The sequence below is a fragment of the Salvelinus alpinus genome, chromosome 12, assembly GCF_045679555.1.
Source record: "Salvelinus alpinus chromosome 12, SLU_Salpinus.1, whole genome shotgun sequence".
In the NCBI taxonomy this organism is placed as follows: domain Eukaryota; kingdom Metazoa; phylum Chordata; class Actinopteri; order Salmoniformes; family Salmonidae; genus Salvelinus; species Salvelinus alpinus.
In genome coordinates, this window is record NC_092097.1 from 3,447,677 (window position 1) to 3,469,135 (window position 21,459).

At 42.2% G+C, this 21,459-nt stretch overlaps 1 protein-coding gene across 1 annotated transcript; it reads right to left on the reverse strand.

Moving 5' to 3' along the window:
- Positions 1 to 370: 370 nt before the first annotated feature.
- LOC139535378 (adenosylhomocysteinase B) lies at positions 371 to 19,143 on the reverse strand. Its single transcript, XM_071334732.1, has 10 exons — positions 18,988 to 19,143; positions 15,574 to 15,764; positions 9,768 to 9,843; positions 8,972 to 9,124; positions 5,232 to 5,344; positions 4,701 to 4,908; positions 3,824 to 3,911; positions 3,227 to 3,344; positions 2,927 to 3,121; positions 371 to 1,169 (listed from the first exon to the last, which is right to left on the reverse strand). The coding sequence occupies exons 1-10, from the start codon at positions 19,013 to 19,015 to the stop codon at positions 1,038 to 1,040; spliced, it is 1,302 nt and encodes a 433-aa protein (XP_071190833.1). The 5' UTR covers positions 19,016 to 19,143; the 3' UTR covers positions 371 to 1,037.
- Between the last annotated feature and the right edge of the window lie 2,316 nt (positions 19,144 to 21,459).

Below are 21,459 nucleotides of genomic sequence, written 5' to 3' on the forward strand. Positions count from 1 at the left end.
AACGTATACTGTAGAGTTGTTCAATGAGTGTTGGTGGGGACAGGGAATAACTGAAAGAAACTGGTATTCAATTAGTCAAGATACATTAAATCAAAATGTTGATATTGCTGAGCAAATTTTGCTTAATTGATAACTTTCACATACATAATCCCCCAATGCATAGCTTTGCACGGCTCCAGTTTGCCACCTGCAGATTAACTGCGGCAATGGTGTGCTGGCAGAATTTCAATTGAGGAGTCCGACAGGTTGAGTTGCCCTCCTTTGTTCTCTGCATTGCAGCATACGTTGCATTATTTCAACTCTTGCGTTTGCCATACAGCAATGGAACACAAGTTAATCCTTTTTGAAAATAAGAGATTTACAACCCCAGTAAAATTGAATCTTTATTGCATCACATTTCACAACAGTGCAAGTACTGTAGGAAGTGCAACACTTGGGATAAAGAATGTAACCGTTAAACATGGCAGTATATGTTCGACCAGACCACAGCCCATTCCGTCACAGCTAAGAAAACAGCACAGGAAAGCACTTGGACGTTTTCTGTCCCTTCAGCCAGAATCCTAGACATACAAAATAAGCAAATGGAGAAACTGAGTAAGTGTGTTCTTTAAGCCAGGCAAGAACTGCTTTGGTGTTACTTCGGAGTTTCTCCGTAAGACAATGATATGAAACCAGCACTTATTGCCACATTATCGATGGTGTATATGTAAACTTGAATAGTATGGGGATTTTCAACTAAAAGCATCAAGTTTTTCCATGATCAAAGAGGGAATGCAATTTATAACAAGAATAGTGCCTTTAGAAGCCACTTAGCACTTGTTACTTGAAAGGCGAAGGAGCTCTGGTTGGAATCTAAAAAGGTATGTAGAATGGGCAAGACAGTTTAAAGGGTAGTTGAAGCAGAGCATTAGCAAAAATGTCCTGACCTCCAAAAGACTCCTGGGAATCTTGGCCTACCCAAACCCACATGTCCATGCGCCACCATCAGACCCCCACCATGAGTCTGGGCCGCTGCTTGGCCACCTTCCTGACATTTCTCAATAGCGGTAATGGTCAGGCTTGAAGGGTCCTTCGCGGGGCAGTCCCAGGTATTTGGCCTGCTTATCTGAAAGCTTGGTCAGCTTGACGCCGAGCTTGTCAAGATGGGCAGCAGCCACCTCCTCATCCAGCTGCAGAACAAGAGAAAAGGATTTCACAAGTCAAATTCGGAATAAAGGTTTCCTTACACTGGGACAAAACATGTTGATTAGTTACGGGGTTCAATCACTCAAACCACATTTACCCCACCAAACAAAAAATTTACGTGCTTTGTTGCTCACAAGCAGTTGGGTCAAAATCACAGGAAAAAATGTCAAAACTGGTCTCAATGCCAAGAGCAGACAGAATCCAATGGAGCTGTCAAAACAAGGCCGTCAAGACAAGGCTGAACATGAGGTTTTTAGCAACAGAAGAATGATATATCACAGGGGTGGTTCTTCTATTTGACAGACCATGTACTCTTCAACAAAATAAATAAAAACATTCTCTTATGGCAATAGGTTGACCTCTTAGGGATGGGTTAAGTTAGCAGCTGGAATGTTTTTTTTAATCACACGGTGTACGGTTCGTGATGCTATGGACAGAATTCCTGCTAGTCGGCAGACACTCAAGAGAACCTTCCCTGGCTTAGTTCCCAACTTCTCATGAGTATATCTCTTGCGCTCAGCTCTGAGCGTATGGCTTCAGTTAAAGGCCTTAAGATGTTCACCACAACCAATGTGTCACTCAGTGCAAAATGACACCGCAATGCAAAATTTCTGCCCCAAGTACAGAGAGCCTCATTTGGCTACCCATTTCAGGGTTAATCATTAAACCATTATGCACATTTAGCCTAATTTCCAGTCACAAGACATAATATACACATGAAAAACTATGCCCAAAATTCTAAATGCACAGTGAAAGCAATGATGCCCAAATCCAACATGGGCTATTCACAATTCTGATAGTGAAATTGCCAATTCCCAGTCAGATGGCAGGACTGTCAATAGTCGAGCATTAAAGGGCAATTCCACTACTTTAACATAATTTTCATAATTTCCAGCACAATACCAGTGTTTACACATGTGAAAACAGAGCACACTTACATTTTGTAGATTTTTTTTGTTGAAAAGTTCTACCCAATCATTTTCAAACACTAAGATTCGTGGAGATATGGGGAGCAAGGAAACTCATTGCAGTTTGAAAAAAAGAAAGTTTCTTCATTTTAATACTACCCGGCGATGACAAGCATAAAAAAAAAAAAAAAAGGACCTTCTGACCTTAACACCAGATCAACGAAACACGCCATTTTCACATACTGTATGGTATGGTGCTGAGATAATGAATAGGTTGAAAGTGGCAGAATTGGCCATTAAGAACATCAACTCAAGCAGATATCAATAAAATATGCACTACACAGTTCTGCAAACTGAATTACAGGCTACTCTGTAATGTTAATGGAGCATATTTGATTACATACTACTAACTGCAAAATTGCATGTCTAATGCCGAGAAATGGAAAATCTACTTTTGTCCACCTGGTATTTTTCCTCAGTCTGAAACCAGTTCATGTCGACCAAGGGTTACAGCAGGGTCAATTTAGGATAGAATGCTTGCTTTTTAGAGAATACCACATGGTATGCACTCCTCATTTATGTCTTATCGTAACATTTCTTCCTAATAAACTGTATATAGCTGCAGGCACTGAAAACATTGAACCCTTTTACAGGTTGTGACAAACTATCGCTATAAGTCGCAAGACTAGAGCGCCATATTGCGCACGCATTGCAGCATTTGTTCTGCCAAATTCACAGTGCAACACAACTTTAGTGCCCGCAACCGCATAGCTACATAACACACATCAATCTTGTGGAAATTGGAAACGTTGTTTCTTCGCTCAGTGGCTCACCTTCTTGGGCAGGAAGTAAACTCCCAGGGGGTACTTGCTGGTGTTCTTCCACAGCTCAATCTGGGCCAACACCTGGTTGGTGAATGAGTTGCTCATGACAAAGCTGGGGTGACCCATGGCACAGCCCAGATTAACCAATCGGCCCTCAGCCAGCACGATGATGTGGCGGCCGCTCTTCATGCGGTAGCGGTCCACCTGGCGGGAGGAGAACGTTGGTATAGGACAATGGCCGAAACTCAAGAGCTAAATTACTGTAGACTAACCACACACACTAAATGTGCTCTGTATGTTATGTCTTACCTGTGGCTTGATGTTTATCTTCTCGGCTGCGTTGGCGTTGAGCCAGTTCATGTCTATCTCACAGTCGAAGTGGCCGATGTTGCAAACGATGGAGTCGTCTTTCATGTGCTCAAAGTGTCTGGGGGAACACACCAGCGTACACATTAATGGCCTGTTGTAGACACGGCAGCAGTTGCATTTCAGAGAAGGATGCTGTTGCCCCTAAACTCAGAAATGTCTACTGGTTACAGAAAGATGATCCCGAGTTTCCCCACTTGAAAGAATCAAAATCAACCAATAGGAAGCTCTACTTAAATAACTTAAGTTACATGTTAAAACTCAAGATTCCCAGTTTGATGGCATGTGAATGCAGCATCAGGTCAGCTTTAAGTTTCCTCCACTAATGGGAAGGCTAGTGGTCAATCTTCAAAAAGGATTGGGCGAGAATAAGCCGATCCGAGATCTGTACCTAGAGGTAACTTCTACTCAATGCATGTGTGTTGAATAGAATCACTGAATTGAGGAATAATAACGAGGTAGGATTTAACTGTTCTTCTGATCGGACAGTGCTGAACACAAGTTGCATGGTGCACTACATGTCTCCAAAATGATACCTACTTGCCCAAAAGAATGTCCTCACAGCCAGTGGTGGTCACAAAGATGTTTCCCTCCTTGCAAGCCTCCTCCATGGTGGTGACTTCGTATCCTACAACATTATCACAAAATACAATTAAATACTACACAATAAGACCTCCCGAGTGGCGCAGTGGTCTAAGGCACTGCATCGCAGTGCTAGCTGTGCCACTAGAAATTCTGGGTTCGAGTCCAGGCTCTGTCGCAGCCGGCCGTAACGCGCACAATTGGCCTAGCGTCGTTCGGGTTAGGGTGGGTTTGGCAGGCAGGGTTATCCTTGTCTCATCGCGCACTAGCGACTGCTGTGACGGGCCGGGCGCAGTGTACGCTGACCAGGTCGCCAGGTGTACGGTGTTTCCTCCGACACATTGGTGCGGCTGGCTTCCGGGTTGGATGGGCATGGTGTCAAGAAGCAGTGCAGCTTGGTTGGGTTGTGTTTCGGAGGACGCATGGCTCTCGACCTTCGCCTCTCCCGAGTCCGTACGGGAGTTGCAGCGATGAGAAAAGACTAACTACCACCACCAAAAAAAACACTACACAATAACTAGTATGTACTGTAGCAATACTAAACAAAAATGTAGAATTAGTAATCAATAACATAAGCTCAAATGTAAAAGGTGAGCTCGCTGTTGCAGTGAACAAATGAGATGGGGTAAAGCAGATATTGTTGGCACGTCACTTATAATATGGCCCTGAACTTAAACAGTTCTCAATTATATTTGCTAGGCACCCGAGATAAAGGAACACACACCTATAACCTACTTTCTATGTGCTGTTGAATCTCCAAGAACATTCTGGGATAATGCAAATAAAAATAAAAATAACGTTGTCATATAACCAAACTTTAAAAAAAGGTACAGACCCTCCATGGCAGCCTGCAGGGCGTTGATGGGGTCAACCTCTGTGACGATGACTCGGGCACCGAACCCACGGAGGGCCTGAACGCAGCCCTTGCCAACATCACCGTAACCGGCAACAACCGCCACCTTCCCGGCGATCATCACGTCTGTGGCCCGTTTGATCCCATCAATCAGAGACTCTCTGCAGCCGTACAGGTTGTCAAACTTGCTCTGGGTGGGGGGGGGGGAAGCGAGAGAGCGATGGTATTGAGAAGGAGGTAAGGTATTGGAACATAGTACCGATGCCTACTCAAGAGGATGCAACATCACAAAATGCACAAGTATAAATGTATTTTATACCAACCAACGATGGTTGGATAAACCATGCAATTGTATCAGTTCTATTAATGACCCATCTATATTAATTCAGTTTACATTCTACATGTTGTACTCCCATTTAATACATCATTGCAGCCACCAGCATAATTTAAATGGCACCATTAAGAGCGGAGGATGTATGCATGGCACTACAATGGGAGGACGAGTGGGTCTACCTTGGTGACTGAGTCGTTGACGTTGATGGCTGGGATCTTGAGGTCGCCGTTCTTCAACATCTTGTACAGGTTGTGCACCCCGGTGGTGGTTTCCTCAGACACCCCCTTGATTCCTGAGGGGAGACAATTAACATTGTTTTGACCGTGTTTGACAATGTTAAATTAAGACCATTTCTCAAGGCATCCACATCTGGTAGGTGGCACCAAAATAATGGCGGAAAATTATCAGGACCATAGCCGTATCTCTCCTCCGAGTTAAATACTATGAATGGCAAGTTAACATTCAAAACAGCAATCAAGTCTTTAATTCAAAGTAACATTCCCCAGGGACTGCATTTAAGTTAATGGTCACTTATCGAGTGCCTGCTGCATGTGGCTTGCCAAATCCCTTTAGTTATGAGGTTCTCTCAGTATTGGCTTTGTGGAGAAATGCTGCCACCTAGTGTACAAGACTCAAACTAACAGCCCTGGAGACAATTACAGCAGTACCACCTTTGCAAAAATGCGTTGCAAAACTTGACTCGAAATTGGGCAATCCCACTTATAGATCAGGGATTTTTCATCTTAATATGCTCAAGCGGATCCTCGCCAACAGACTTGGAAGTTGTAGCTGAAAATAGGTAAATTAGGGGTAGTTAAAGGGGAGAGTCAAGGAAACCAACCATGGAAGTACAGTATATTGTAGCAATTTCGGTGGGTAGCCCCGACCAGGACACAAACCCAGGCCCAGCAACTGTCTTGACAACACCTTAACGGTTAAACCAAGAGGTTTGAACCTCTTAACAGGCTCATTAGACGTTGGGTCATGGTTGCTACACCACCCCCGTTGTTCCGGAGAGAGTGCCCCCCCACAACCCACTTTTGATACCAATGTTGCAAATACCAGGGGGGGGGGGGGTATCACCGACCAGGATTAAAATGAAGAGGGCCAACTGAAATTTGACTTAAGCTTTTACCCTAACGGACACTGGCAGGCAATGGCATCTAGGATTTGATCCCAACAACCCTCTGGTTGCCAGCTCACTTCCAACCAGATTATTCCCCAAATTCACTACATTATATTTTTATGATTGATTTCATTGACTCTCCCCTAATTTACTTATTTTTAGCTACACTAAGTCCTTTGGAGGGGATCAGCTTGAGAAAATCAAGGTGTAAAATCACTGATCTTACAGTTCATTTCCATTAAGACAACCCACATTAGTGGGCAGCCAGTGTTATGTTACTGTAGGCTCTAGTGTTTCGCTCAGGAGTGTGACAAAGACTTGTGGTGAGCAGAATCAAACTCGGAAAGACTGTTGCTTTGCGAGAATGTTTTAAAAGTTCAGTTAGCCATTGTTAAGTAAATGCCAGCTGGAAAGTACACAGGGCCTTGCCCAGGGACGCAAAACTGATGAGGGACAAAAAGGTGACTTATTTTTTGCACTGAAACATGCAAAAAAAAACAATTACCCCTGCTAGAGGGAAATGCAGGTTTTAACTAATTAAACAACAAATACAATCTACATGATCAGTCTGTGTAAAATAAAGTGGTTTATGTGAATTTAACTCACAGCAACAAAAAAAAAATGTAAAGAAAGCAATGTTATTTGTTGCCTAGACTTTACTGCAAACGACACTCAAGTCTTGAGAAAAATACATTAATATTGCAGTTAGCCATGACAGCCTTTATAATAGAACGCTTGTGACCAAACACCTAAATATTGCACATCCCACATGAACACGCACACTCAAATCTTCATTCCTTGCGACTTGTTGAGATTGCTGCTCTTCACTCAGTTGTCAGTTCAGCCTACATTTCACTGATCTTAGTAGCAGAAAGCATGTTTTATTTGTGTCCTTCAAGGCAGCTGTCAATGATCACGTTAGGCTGCGTTTCATTGTGATTTTTATTGCGGTTTGATCGTGGGGAAGGCGCTAGTAACGTCTGCAGTTTTCGGTTTGGTTATTTGTTGAGTGTATAAGTCTATAAATAAATCTCTTTCCCAAAATTGGTCATCTCTCCCATGTCTTATTCGATTAGTAGTTCTGAAATGTTTGCTTGCCTACATTTTACGCCCTCTGTTTAATATAACACACATCAATGATTCATTTAGGTTGCCTTTCCTGATGAAGTTTGTTCTATACAAAGTATTTAACTGATGTGTGCCACTAGTTACAAAATTAAGGAAATTAGTGAGGGGGGGGTGCCACCTATCTTGGGACTGCAAGGCCTGGCACACTTCATAATCATTTTGGTAGCTAAACTGACAACGGAGTGAGGAGCAGAAATCTCAACTAGCAAGCAAGTCGCAGCAATGAAGAATTGAGTGTGTGCGCGCTCACACTAAGGGGGAGAGAATTCTGACGGGGGGAGATTTTAGTATACCAGTTAATAATAAAGCGAATGGTTAGGTTACTAACGTTAGCTAGCTACTTTTCCCACCATAAACGCAATTAAGTTGGCTAATTTTGCTCAACATTTCTCTGGCTAGCTAACGGAGAATTCGATCCAGCTACTATAGCAATATACTTAAATGCTAACAATACTTGTTCCACCACACTTTCTCCCTCACCTCAAACTTCCCAAATGCCAGTTATTTTTCGGTTACGGCTCATGAAGTACAGTTCATGACCTTCTCACCCCCATTGTCAGGCTTCTCACCTACCTCTGTTATCGTTCAGGGGACGCGCTACTGTAGCTGGTAAACTGCCATTCCACTCTCCGCAATTTCAGCGCGCACTGATGCTGTAACTAGCACATTGGTTCTCGCTTCAGTCGCGTTCTGCATTCTACTGTTATGTGAACGATTGGCTGAACCTTGGATACAGCCAGTATTGCCTCACTCGTTCGCACACAGCCAGTAGTCACCCAAAATGTAAAAGCAGCCCAAGAGTCACAGCGCTATACCTCCCCTGGCTATACCCCCACCACCAAGCACAGCCCAACCAGGCATTGTGCTCATAAAGGAATGCACATCGCATTCCAGCAACTTCAGACAAAAAAAACAACTTAGCTGTACCAGTTCACTCGCTCGTATCGGCCCTCTCATTGGCTAAAAGGTTTCACCTGATCTCGCCTTTCATCTTTGAGGACATGCATTTCCATTGTTAGAGCAGTCACCATCTTGTCAATATAATAGATCTTTGATATTTCCTACCTGCAGCAACACTAGTGGACAATGCAGGAAATACCAGTGAAAGCACAGTGCCTCAAAAAGTGCCCCAAAACTCCTGGCCCCACCCATAACCAAAGGCAAGTCCCAACTAACCCTCACACTTTACAGATCTGTAAACATCAGAGTTCAAAATGTGTATGAACAGCAGTGTCCTAGAATATTGGACCAGTTGGCTTTCATACTTTTGGTATTCTCAGTACTGCTCAGGCCACTTCTCCAACCGTCACCACATTAAAATGAATAGACGTGTACATGGAACCCTGTTGTTTGGGGATTTTGGGATGTGCATCCCCATGGACGGTGGTCTCAGAGCAGCCTAGCTATGTCACAATGGGATGCCGGACAAGCGAGTCTGCGGACTCAATTACGCTGAAAGCAAAACGGGCGCTCAACCACTACACTGCTTTATTAAACCTACCCTGATCTGGTGGAGCAAATTGGGAGCAGTAAATCCTATGTTCCTCCCTATACCTTTAATGTTTGCAGATCTGTAAGGTGTAACAATACAGTGCCTTGTTTCATTAATTAAGCTGCCCCATCTGTGAGACCCTGACGGTTGTCAGAGGTAGCTAGCTCCCGTACCTGACAGCAGTTTGGGGTACTTCTTGTGGACCATGTTGGTGAGGTCACCGCCATCGTCCAGGATCATGTTGAGGGGCTGGCCATCCTTCCAGTAGATGGTCTGCTCAATGCACCACACATACTCCTCATCGGTCATGCCCTTCCAGGCGTACACTGCAATGAAAGAGGCTTGAGAATCAGGGTTGAGGAGAGACTGCTTTGCAATGGCAGAGACAAGGATTGTGGTCTATAGGCATGAAGCAGAAGAAAACGTTTTAAAAAAGGCACTACCAATTGGAACATTCATTTTCATCTAAGATTTTATCCACTAGGTGAAGTTCTTTTTAGTGAAACAAGTAATACATTCTTGGCTTATGATCAAATTCCTTGACAAATCCAACTACTGTTGTTAACTGAAGTGCGAAGAGCTTTCCAAAACTCATTTGACACAATGGCCGCGTTCCAGGTCCCCTGAAACATCCTAGGATAAATGTTAGGCAAGGAATATAGGCCTTCTGCTGAATTAAAAATAATAAAATTGGACTGTGCAACACTCCACATTTAAGGAAAAATTAATGTTCCAGTTTATCGAGCGTGACAGTTCTATATATTGACATATCACATGATACCAGTCTATAGAGGGTGAACAACAGGCTTATTTAGCAGAACACTCTGCCCCTTAGGCCTTAAAAGATCAATTGAGGACCCTTGTGTACTTCTGGTCTGCCTTATCTCTTACTGTTGCACAGAGCCGGCAGGAACCAGTGCTAAACACAGAGCAGGTCTTGAGGCATTATAAACAAACAGTTGTGTGTACCTGGAACCCCAGTTTTGGCAATGGCTGAAGCGGCGTGGTCCTGGGTGGAGAAGATATTGCAGCTGGACCATTGAACCTACAAACGAGAAAAATGGTCACAGGTTGACTAGGACACTCCCACTCAGTACGCACTCCCACACAAGTCCTTTTGTAATTCTCAGAACATTGCTTACTGACAGATAACGGGTCCATTTAAATTGTGCCCACTTGGCGCAGTGAGTGGGGGAGGAGGTTGCTACTGTTACCACATGCTAGACGTCAGTGTTATTTATATCTACACACGGTCAAAAGTTTTAGAACATCTACTCATTCAAGGGTTTGTTCATTTAATTTTTACTATTTTCTACATTGTAGAATAATAGTGAAGACATCAAAACTATGAAACACATGGAATCATGTAGTAACCAAAACAGTGTTAAACAAATCAATATATTTTATATTTGAGACTCTTCAAATAGCCAACCTTTGCCTTGATGATAGCTTTCCACAATCTTGGCATTCCCTCAACCAGCTTCACCTGGATTGCTTTTCCAACAGTTCCCAAATATGCTGAGCACTTGTTGTCTGCTTTTCCTTTACTCTGCTGTCCAACTCATCCCAAACCATCTCAATTTGGTTGAGGTCAGGGGATTGTGGATGCCAGGTAATCTAATGCAGCACTCCATCACTCTCATTTTTTGTAAAATAGCCCTTACACAGCCTAGAGGGGTGTTTGTTCATTGTCCTGTTGAAAAACAAATGATAGTGGGACTAAGCCCAAACCAGATGTGATGGCGGGTCGTTGTGGAATGCTGTGGTACCCATGCTGGTTAAAATCAAAGACCGTGTCACCAGCAAAGCACCCCCACACCATGAAACCTCCATGCTTTATGGTGGGAAATACACATGCAGAGATCAGTTCACCCACACCACGTCCCACAAAGACACAGCAGTTGGGACCAAATAACTGAAATTTGGACTCGAGACCAAAGGACAAAATTCCAAAGGTCTCATGTCCATTGCACGTGTTTCTTGGCCCAAGCAAGTCTCTTCTTATTTATGTCCTTCAGTAGTGGTTTCTTTGCAGAAATTCAACTACGGAGGCCTGAATCATTTAGTCTCCTCTGAACAGTTGATGTTGAGAAGTCTTACTTGAACACTTTTTGGGCTGCAATTTCTGAGGCTGGTAACTAATGAACTTATCCTTTCCAGCAGAGGTAACTATGGGTCTTTCTTTCCTCATGAGCGTTTCATCATAGCGCCTGATGGTTTTTGCGACTGCACTTGAAGAAACTGTCAAAGTTCTTGAAACCTTAATGTCTTAAAGTAATGAGACTGTCATTTCACTTTGCTTATTTGAGTTGTTCTCACCCTTAATGTGGACTTGGTCTTTTACCAAATAGAAAGGGTGGGGGGGGGGGGAGATATACAGAAGATTGACCATCTTGTCACAACACAACCGATTGGCTCAAACGAATTAAGGAAAGAAGTTCCACAAATTAACTTAACGCACACCAGTTAATTGAAATGCATTCCAAGTGACTACCTGATGAAACTGGTTGAGAGAATGCCAAAGGTGTGCAAAACTGTCAAAGCAAAGTTTGGCTACTTTGAAGAATCTAAAATATATTTTGATTTGTTTAACACTTTAAGTTACTACATGATTCCATAGTCTTCACTATTATTCTACAATGTAGAAAATAGTACAAATAAATAAAAACCCTTGAATGAGTATGTGTTCTAAAACTTTTGACCGGTAGCATGCATGCGGAAATTAAAATCAGACCCGTTCCCTTTTCCTACATTTTGTAACATTACAGCCGTATTCTAAAATTGATTAAGTACTTTGTCCTCAATCTCCACAATGACAAAGAATACAGGTTTAGACATTTTTGCAGATCTATAAAAAAAAAAAACACAAAGCTCAGGTGCATCCTGTTTCCATTGACCATCCTTGAGATGTTTCCACAACTTGCAGTCCACTTGTGGCAAATGCAATTGACCGGACATGATTTGGAAAGGCACACCTGTCTATTTAAAGGTCCCACAGTTGACAGTGCATGTCAAAGCAGAAACTAAGCCATGAGGTCAAAGGAATTGTCAGTAGAGCTCCGAGAGAGGGTTGTGTTGGGCACAGATCTGGTGGAAGGGTACAAAAAAAAACAAGTGTATGCAGCATTGAACGTCCCCAATAACAGTGGCCACTATCATTCTTAAATGGAAGAAGTTTGGAACTCTTCCCAGAGCTGGCCGCCCGGACAAACTGAGCAAGCGGGAGAGAAGGGCCTTGGTCAGGGAGATGACCAAGAACACAATGGTCACTGACAGAGCTCTAGAGTTCCTCTGTGGCCAAAACAACGCAGGAGTGGCTTTGGGAAAAGTTTCTGAAAGTCCTTGAGTGACCCAGCCAGAGCCCGGACTTGAACATCTCTGAGAAACCTGAAAATAGCTGTGAAACGACACTCCCCATTCAACCTGACAAAACTTGAGGATCTGCAGAGAATGGGAGAAACTCCCCAAATACAGGTGTGCCAAGCTTGTAGCATCATACCCAAGAAGACTAGAAACTGTAATCGCTGCCTAAGATGCTTCAACAAAGTAGAGGTCGACCGATTAATCGGAATGGCCGATTAATTAGGGCCGATTTCAAGTTCATAACAATCGGTAATCGGCATTTTTGGACACCGATTGTGGCCGATTAAAAAATTATAATGTTTTTACCTTTATTTAACTAGGCAAGTCAGTTAAGAACACATTCTTATTTTCAGTGACGGCCTAGGAACGGTGGGTTCTGCCTTGTTCAGGGTCAGAACGACAGATGTTTACCTTGTCAACTCGGGGATTTGATCTTGCAACCTTTCAGTTATTAGTCCAACGCTCTACCCACCTGCGTTACATTGCACTCCACGAGGAGCCTGCATGGCAGACTGACTACCTGTTACATAAGTGCAGCAAGAAGCCAAGTTCAGTTGCTAGCTAGCATTAAACTTTTCTTATAAAAAAACAATCAACCTTTACATAATCACTAGTTAACAACACATAGTTGATGATATTACTAGTTTATCTAGCGTGTCCTGCGTTGCATATAATCAATGCGGTGACTGTTAATTTCTCATCGAATCAGAGCCTACTTCTCCAAACGGGTGATGATTTAACAAGCGCATTCGTGAAAAAAAGCACTGTCGTTGCACCAATATGTACCTAACCATAAACATCAATGCCTTTCTTTAAAATCAATACACAAGTATTTTTTTTTTTTTAACCCTGCATATTTAGTCAATTTTTATTTATTTATTTATTTATTTTATTTTACCGTTATTTTACCAGGTAAGTTGACTGAGAACATGTTCTCATTTGCAGCAACGACCTGGGGAATAGTTACAGGGGAGAGGGGGATGAATGAGCCAATTGTAAACTGGGGATTATTAGGTGACCGTGATGGTTGAGGGCCAGATTGGGAATTTAGCCAGGACACCGGGGTTAACACCCCTACTCTTACGATAAGTGCCATGGGATCTTTAATGACCTCAGAGAGTCAGGACACCCGTTTAACGTCCCATCCGAAAGACGGCACCCTACACAGAGCAGTGTCCCCAATCACTGCCCTGGGGCATTGGGATCTTTGTTTAGACCAGAGGAAAGAGTGCCTCCTACTGGCCCTCCAACACCACTTCCAGCAGCACCTGGTCTCCCATCCAGGGACTGACCAGGACCAACCCTGCTTAGCTTCAGAAGCAAGCCAGCAGTGGTATGGAGGGTGGTATGCTGCTGGCACATTGCTGGCAATATGCTGGCATATTGCCTGCTAACATGACTTTCTTTTAACTAGGGAAATTGTGTCACTTCTCTTGTGTTCCGTGCAAGCAGTTTGGGCCGCCTGGCTCGTTGCGAACTGTGTGAAGACCATTTCTTCCTAACAAAGACAGTAATTAATTTGCCAGAATTGTACATAATTATGACATAACATTGAAGGTTGTGCAATGTAACAGCAATATTTAGACTTAGGGATGCCACCCATTAGATAAAATACGGAACGGTTCCATAGTTCACTGAAATAATAAACGTTTTGTTTTCGAAATGATAGTTTCCGGATTCAACCATATTAATGACCAAAGGCTCGTATTTCTGTGTGTTATTATGTTATAATTAAGTCTACGATTTGATATTTGATAGAGCAGTCTGACTGAGCGGTGGTAGGCAGCAGCAGGCTCGTAAGCATTCATTCAAACAGCACTTTGCTGTGCTTCAAGCATTGAGCTGTTTATGGACTTCAAACCTATCAACTCCCGAGATTAGGCTGGTGTAACCGATGTGAAATGGCTAGCTAGGTAGCGCGCTAATAGCGTTTCAATCGGTGACGTCACTCGCTCTGAGACCTTGAAGTAGTTGTTCCCCTTGCGCTGCAAGGGCCTCGGTTTTTGTGGAGCGATGGGTAACGATGCTTCGAGGGTGGGTGTTGTCGATGTGTTCCTAGTTCGAGCCCAGGTTGGGGCGAGGAGAGGGACGAAAGCTATACTGTTACCCTGGCAATAATAAAGTGCCTAAAAGAACATCCAATAGTCAGAGGTATATGAAATACAAATGGTATAGAGCGAAATAGTCCTATAATAACTACAACTTCTTACCTGGGAATATTGAAGACTCATGTTAAAAGGAACCACCAGCTTTCATATGTTCTCATGTCCTGAGCAAGGAACTTAAACGTTAGCTTTTTTACATGGCACATATTGCACTTTTACTTTCTTCGCCAACACTTTGTTTTTGCATCATTTAAACCAAATTGAACAGGTTTCACTATTTGAGCCAAAATTTATTTTATTGATGTATTATATTAAAGTTAAAATAAGTGTTCATTCAGTATTGTTGTAATTGTCATTATTACAAATAAATAAAATCGTCCGATTAATCGGTATCGGCTTTTTTTGGTCCTCCAATAATCGGTATCGGCGTTGAAAAATCATTATCGGTCGACCTCTAGAGTAAAGGGTCTGAATACCGGTAAATGTGATTGTATTAAACTCAAATGTCTTACCCTGTAATGACAAAACAAAAATGGGTTATTGTGTGCAGATTGAGGAAAACTATTTAATCCATTTTAGAATAAGGCTGTAACGTAACAAAATGTGGAAAAGGGGTCTGAATACTTTCCAAATGCACTGTAGGCGTAGACATTTTCATACATTCCTTTTCAATCGATGACACTTGAGTTGCATCAATAAAAAAAAAATGGAAATGTAATGTTCACCATCAAGATTCAACTAACAATTCACATTTATTGAGATCAAATCAGCATCTGCTTAATCCAAGTGAATGAGTTGGACTTTGGGCTGACCAAATTAATCTAAAGTGTTGTGGTGGATGGCTACCACAGGGGCAAATCAACAGTGACTTACATTTAGTTGACAGTCAACCGAAACACTTGTGGACTTCTCCATTCCCACGGTCATGATGCCGTAGCTAGTTTTTGCTAAGGTTTAGCCTCATCTTTGCCAAAAGAGGGTCTTATTCAAATAAGTTTTCCATTTCCCTTCTTGCAGTGGTTTTCAAACCTGCAAGATTGAGACCCGCTTTCCAATATGACCAACGCAAATAATCTGTCCGAGACATAACTCGCAGAACCCAGGATGAACTAGTTATGCCTGACATGACACCTGACCCAATACAATACGTTCCAGCACACTGCTCACTCACAAAGTTTCACTTTTATTTGAAATAGAACAGTCCTTTGTCAGATAATGTGATGACGGTCAACAGACCAAGATGTTTGCATTTAAAGTATCTAGTCAAACCTTAATAGAGGAAGACTGCATGGAAGTGTGTCTCTCACCTCGGCTCCGAGGGCAGTGAGGGTCTCAATGAGCACGGCGGTCTGCAGGGTCATGTGGAGGCAGCCTGCGATGCGGGCGCCCTTCAGGGGCTTGGACTGGCCGTACATCTGCCTCATCTTCATCAGGCCGGGCATCTCGTTCTCTGCAATGTCGATAGCTTTGCGGCCCCACTCCGCCAGGCTGATGTCAGCTACGGAGGGGGAAAAAAGACAATAAATAAACTGCTACTTAGTAAACAGGTTCTACATGTTGATTAAGTGATAGTTCAAAGTGTCAGAGGTTCTCAGACCTCAAAATGTTAGTTAGAAAGGGGTATGCACCTTCTAAAGTGCTCAAATAAGCCAGAGTTTATCCATCTCTATTTGGGCTTCTGAGCTTTAATTTTGAGTAAACTATCACTTTAAGTCCAAGTCAGGCTACTTCTGAATAACTGAGGTTATGTATACTGAACAAAAATCTAAAAGGCAAAACGTAAAGTGCTGTTTCCATGTTTCATGAGCTAAAAGAAGCTCCCAGAAATGTTCCATACTCGCAAAAGGCTAATTTCCCTCAAATGTTGTGCACAGATCTGTTTACATCCCTGTTATTAAGCATTTTACCCGTTGTCAAGATAATCTATTCACCTGACAGGTGTGACATATCAAGTAGATGATTAAACAGAATGTTCATTATATAGGTGCACCTTGTGCTGGGGACAATAAGAGGCCACTAAAAAAAAACTACACATCGAGTTCGGGGAGCGTGCAATTCGCAAGGAAAGTCCACTAGAGCTGTTGCCAGAGAACTTAATGTTCATTTCTCTACCATAAGCCGCCTCCAACAGTTTTAGAGAATTTGGCAGTACGTCTAACCGGCCTCCCAACCGCAGAGCACATGTAACACCAGCCCAGGACTTCCACATCTGGCTTCTTCACTTGTGGGATCGTAAGAGGATGGGGGATATTACTGCGCCCCTGACCAGTCATGTGAAATCCATAGATTAGGTTCTTATTTATTTATTTCAGTGGACTGATTTCCTTATATGAACTAACTCAGCCAAATCTTTTAAATTGTTGCATCTAATTTTTTTCAGTGTAGGTTGATCAAGTCTAAACCGTCCATGATAATTTCAATCCCTTAGCATCTCCTTCACTTCGTGGCCATTGATTTGAAAGAATTTGCGAATTATCCAAAACTTTCATTGCGAGTGGTCATCTCATGATCTATTGAGATCAAGCTGTGGTTTAGGAGAGCGGGCTGGCAGTGAGAGTAGTTTGCCATAAAGTTAGACATTGGCAGCTGCCTTGCACTGGCTGAACTCGCTTAAGACTCAACATCAGTTGCAGCTTCCACCGACTACTGGATCTTAACAGCTGCAATTCAACACTGCGCTCTTCAGAAGTCTCCAAACTGAACAAAGCCCATTCAAATAGACGGTAAATGTTCCTAAACATTACTGTATATTCACAAAGCAGTAAGCCGCCACAAGGGATTTCGAGACTCTCCGACGCTGCCTAAAGTCTCTGTATAAAAACGCAAATATGCCTCGCACATTATAGTTTTGGGCACATTTGGAATTTAACTTTCATATAATCAAGAAATAATTGTTCAAATACAAGACACTTACTGTACAGATTAGAAATGTTGCACCTGGCTGTATTTTGAGAAAGAGGAAATTAATGGTCCAATGGAAATTCAAGCACAAGGTGATAAGATGTCACATGGTAAGTGTATCTAAACTGCACACAGAATGTATATTTTGTATTTGAAAGACTCTCGCTTATGAAAATTAAGTTCCAAAGGTTTCCAAAACCATATCGCAAGGCAAAGCGTTGGGATTAAACAAAGAATCTGGATTTATTGTTCACGAGGGAGCCAGCTGTGATCAGTACAATCAGCTGAGAACCCATGGGTTGCCAGCTGTAAACTGGGTATACACCACTAGGGTCGAGAGTTAAACTGAACCTTACTCCTCCTGAAAGCCAGTCAGATGCGGTGAGCCAGAATGTGCCAACTGCAAACAACCACACTGAACTGGAGCAGTCCAGCTTGCGTCAAGTGTCCAAAATATGTCCACACTCTGCAAAACTATCAAGACTGAGGCAAAACATGGGGTGCTCAAAAGTAGCCATGGATATTATTCCAGGATGTTTGAGATTATATATATAAAAAAAAAAAATAGGCCTAGTTCACCAACATAGAGTTAATGATACAATGCTAAAAGTATAATTTGGGCAACTCTGACGCAGAAACTTGTGGAACAAAGTCTAAGGCATGACGCTACCATCAAGCCATTTTCCTTGCTACCTTGGACACCCCCCCCCCCAAGTTGAATTTTACGTTTAAAGTGGTCATGCAGGGGTTATGGTTAGGGCACTAACTATGAAGCCACTGTTTAACTATCCCTAATCTATTCCTAAAAAATAAAGGTCTCAGGGTGACAAGTGAGGACTGAAAAATACTAGGTGAGACATTTTAAAATGTTATGTAACCAAGTAAGACACAGACTGGTAGAAAGGTGAAATACTAAACGGTTATCAAACCCTTCCAAGCAAGTGTGGAGATTTTTCCCTTTATACATGGGTAATTTGTCACCAAAGTCAGAAGCTTATAATTGTTTTATTTTACCTTTATTTAATTAGTAAAGTCAGTTAATTAAATAGACATTCTTATTTACAATGAAAGGCTTTTTTAATTTTTTTTTATCTCAACAAGTCTTAACTTGTGCCCAATTCCCTCCAAAGTTGAACCATAAAAAACAGTATGGATTTAGTGCGGAAACAATAGCACACTGTTATAGTGCCCTGCTTTGCCTGCTGTGCCAGACTGCCTGTCAATCAATGAAAACTGGCGGCTCCACACACTGACATTTAGGTATTGTAGTTTTACTACCAAGTTCCGAATACGAACGAAAGCACCAAGCTCGACTAAATGGACTACAACTACCAATAACTTAGAAATAAGTATTCTGAATGAAACCATGCTTGCGGGCCAGTGTTATGTTCGTTATGCCGACTCTATTCGTTCTGTAACCAAATGTAACAAAACTTGCATTTGACCAAATTATGTGATTTACATGTTGCAATTTCTGTTAGTGGTTATGCATAGGTAAAGCGTTGTAAAAAAATAAAAATAAATAATGAATAACAGAAGGCAGCAGGGAAATGGACCATGTGTTCCACCTCAACTGGATTATACACGTTTATAAAATACCAGTGCAAATGTTTTGTCAACTAAATGTCCAAAGATAAAATGTTTGCTAACTAAGTTATTTTAGAGTCATACAAATTACCCAATAGCTAGCCAATTGAAGGCTAAAATCAATGCTACGCGACAGCATTAGCCGGATAGCCACCCGGTAATCCTCAATCAATGAAGGACTTGAAGCTCGCGTGTATGATAAAGAATATAAATAAATTGAAAATTATACTGACCAACTTTGAAGGGCAGTTTCTCGGACATGATTGTCTTCTTTTGGATCGTTCAGTCGTGATCGCTGTATGGTTGTTACTGCCTGGCTTTGGACAGGGACAGAGAAGGAGGGAACGATAGGTGTGAACATGAATTTAAGTAGCCGTCATTTTCCCCTCTTGTAATATTCATGAGGTCCCATGCCAATCTTCCACCTTACGTTTCCAATTGGCTGAGAATGTTCCTGCCCCGTATGAGAGGAAACCCATAGGCTCTCACAGCCACCGGGAGTGGCAGCCAATAAGAACCCGAATCTCAAGGTGGGTGTGTTGCTCAATAGAGAAAGAGCCAAAGCTGCAGCCCAATATGGCAACCAAAGCGCTCTGCTTATAGGTAGACAGTTTTTGATTGAGCTGGTTTTTTTCTTCTTCTTCCGTTTTTAAACCATAGGATGAGTCGTATTTCACTAATACTTTTACACAAATAATTGTACATTTCAGCTATAAAATTGCTGATTGTTTATTTTTGAATAAAAGTATTGATGATAGGTGTAGGCTACTGTTGTGTCATAGGTTGTATGTGTAACAGTATAACTTTAAACCGTCCCCTCGCCCCGACCCGGGCGCGAACCAGGGACCTTCTGCACACATCAACAACGGTCGCCCACGAAGCATCGTTACCCATCGCTCCACAAAAGCCACGGCCCTTGCAGAGCAAGGGGAAACCCTACTTAACCTATTTAATCCCATCGGTCACAATAGTGACCGTAAAAAACTTTTTAGTTATAAGGCTCTAAATCTTTTACTGAATGACGTATCAATGCATTTACAGCAAATATTGAAATAATAAAGGGTCTCAATGAAAGATGTGTAGTGTCACATGTTTAGTGTAAATTGTCACATGACCAGAGCTGTTTACTTCCTGGTTGCACCATGAGAAGAGGATGGCTGCATCAAAGCTCCCAAACAAGAGGTTAGTGAAGCATGTTAACATAAAGTTAGGACAAAGATTTTTGGTACACATCATCTTTAAGGTGTCTAGTATTGATACATGCATTTGCAATTACTCAACTTTGTTCAGTGTGGTCATAGAATGAGTAAACATGTTGACGGCAACAATAGTGACCGGCGGGATAACACAGTGCATCTAGGTATACACATACTGATACACATACATAGGTCTTGTTCTACCTAACTTTCTACTCTGTTCTTTCTTTTAGTTTCACTTTGAGTCAAGTTCGGGATATGTTGGATCTAGGTGACTGCCCAGACAAGGCATGCAACATTGCAGTTATCCCTCAAAATGAGAAAGATGCTGTCCTGAGTGATTGTGATAGCGATGGGTCAGATATGGACTATGGACAGGCCATTTGCCAGCCAGGCTGTTGAATGCATATGCTGAACCTATGCTAACAGATCATGACAGGAACAACGTTATTAGTGATGATGACCTACCCCTCACCCCCCATCCACATCCTCCCCCACCCCCCTCCATTGTTGATAATGAAGAGCCAAGGGCCTCTACCCGCCAGAGGGTCCAGTCAGAAGAGCCAAGGGCCTCTACAAGCCATAGGGGTCAGCCAGAAGAGCCAAGGGAAAAGCTGCAGGTGGCCAAAAATAAAGATTGAGTGTTCAAACGATCGAAGAGGCCTGCCACCGCTGTGATTCCAAAACACATAGTATACAGCCCAAATATGCAAAAGTTTTGCACGATACCACTGAGCCACGGAAGGAGGTCTTTACTGGCTGCTACTGTTGAAGATCAGGCAAGATATGACAAAGCTTCTCACTGGCCAATCAACACGATGCACCGGTTCCAGAGAAGTCGTCATTGTGACAAACGTACTACCTATGCATGTGAGAAATGCAAAGCGCCACTGCACATTGAGTGCTTCAAGATATACCATGGACAGTAGAAAAGGAGATAAGAGCGAATGAAAAAGGGCTGAAAAAGACAATAAAAGAAAAATTGAAAAGTCGATAAAGGGTGAGGAGAAGCAGTACAACGGACTCTAGGAAGAAAGGAAAAGTCGACAAAAAAGACAATCAAAATGACTGAAATGTTTTTGGAAAAGAAGGTCAATTGATTCAAGACATACTGTATGACAGTAGGTCTGACTCATCACAGTTTAAAATAGTTATGCACAAACTAATCTTGCACTTGGTTCTGAAGCCTACCTCTATGATGTGTATATATATATATATATATATATATATATATATATATATATATATATATATAAGCACTCATTGTGCAGTGGCGCTTTTTATATAAATAATTGTATTTTGTTCAGTGTAGGCCTCTACTTGAATGCATATTCTACAGGCTACCTCTATCCTAAACGTTACCTTTATGTTCAGTGTAGGTCTCTACTTGAATGCATATTCTACAGGCTACCTCTATCCTAAATGTTACCTTTATGTTCAGTGGGAATGAATCACACGACTGCTATACAGTTGTTAGTGAATGTTTCACTAAAATGTCACAATGACAAT

Excerpts from the sequence above, each read along its gene's own strand:
- LOC139535378 (XM_071334732.1), bottom strand. The coding sequence starts at position 19,015 with ATGTCCGAGAAACTGCCCTTCAAAGTTG. Across the intron at positions 5,345-8,971 it reads GTACCCCAAACTGCTGTCAG|GAATCAAGGGGGTGTCTGAG; the intron begins GTACGGGAGCTA and ends GTCTCCCCTCAG. Across the intron at positions 3,345-3,823 it reads GAGGACATTCTTTTGGGCAA|ACACTTTGAGCACATGAAAG; the intron begins GTAGGTATCATT and ends GTGTTCCCCCAG.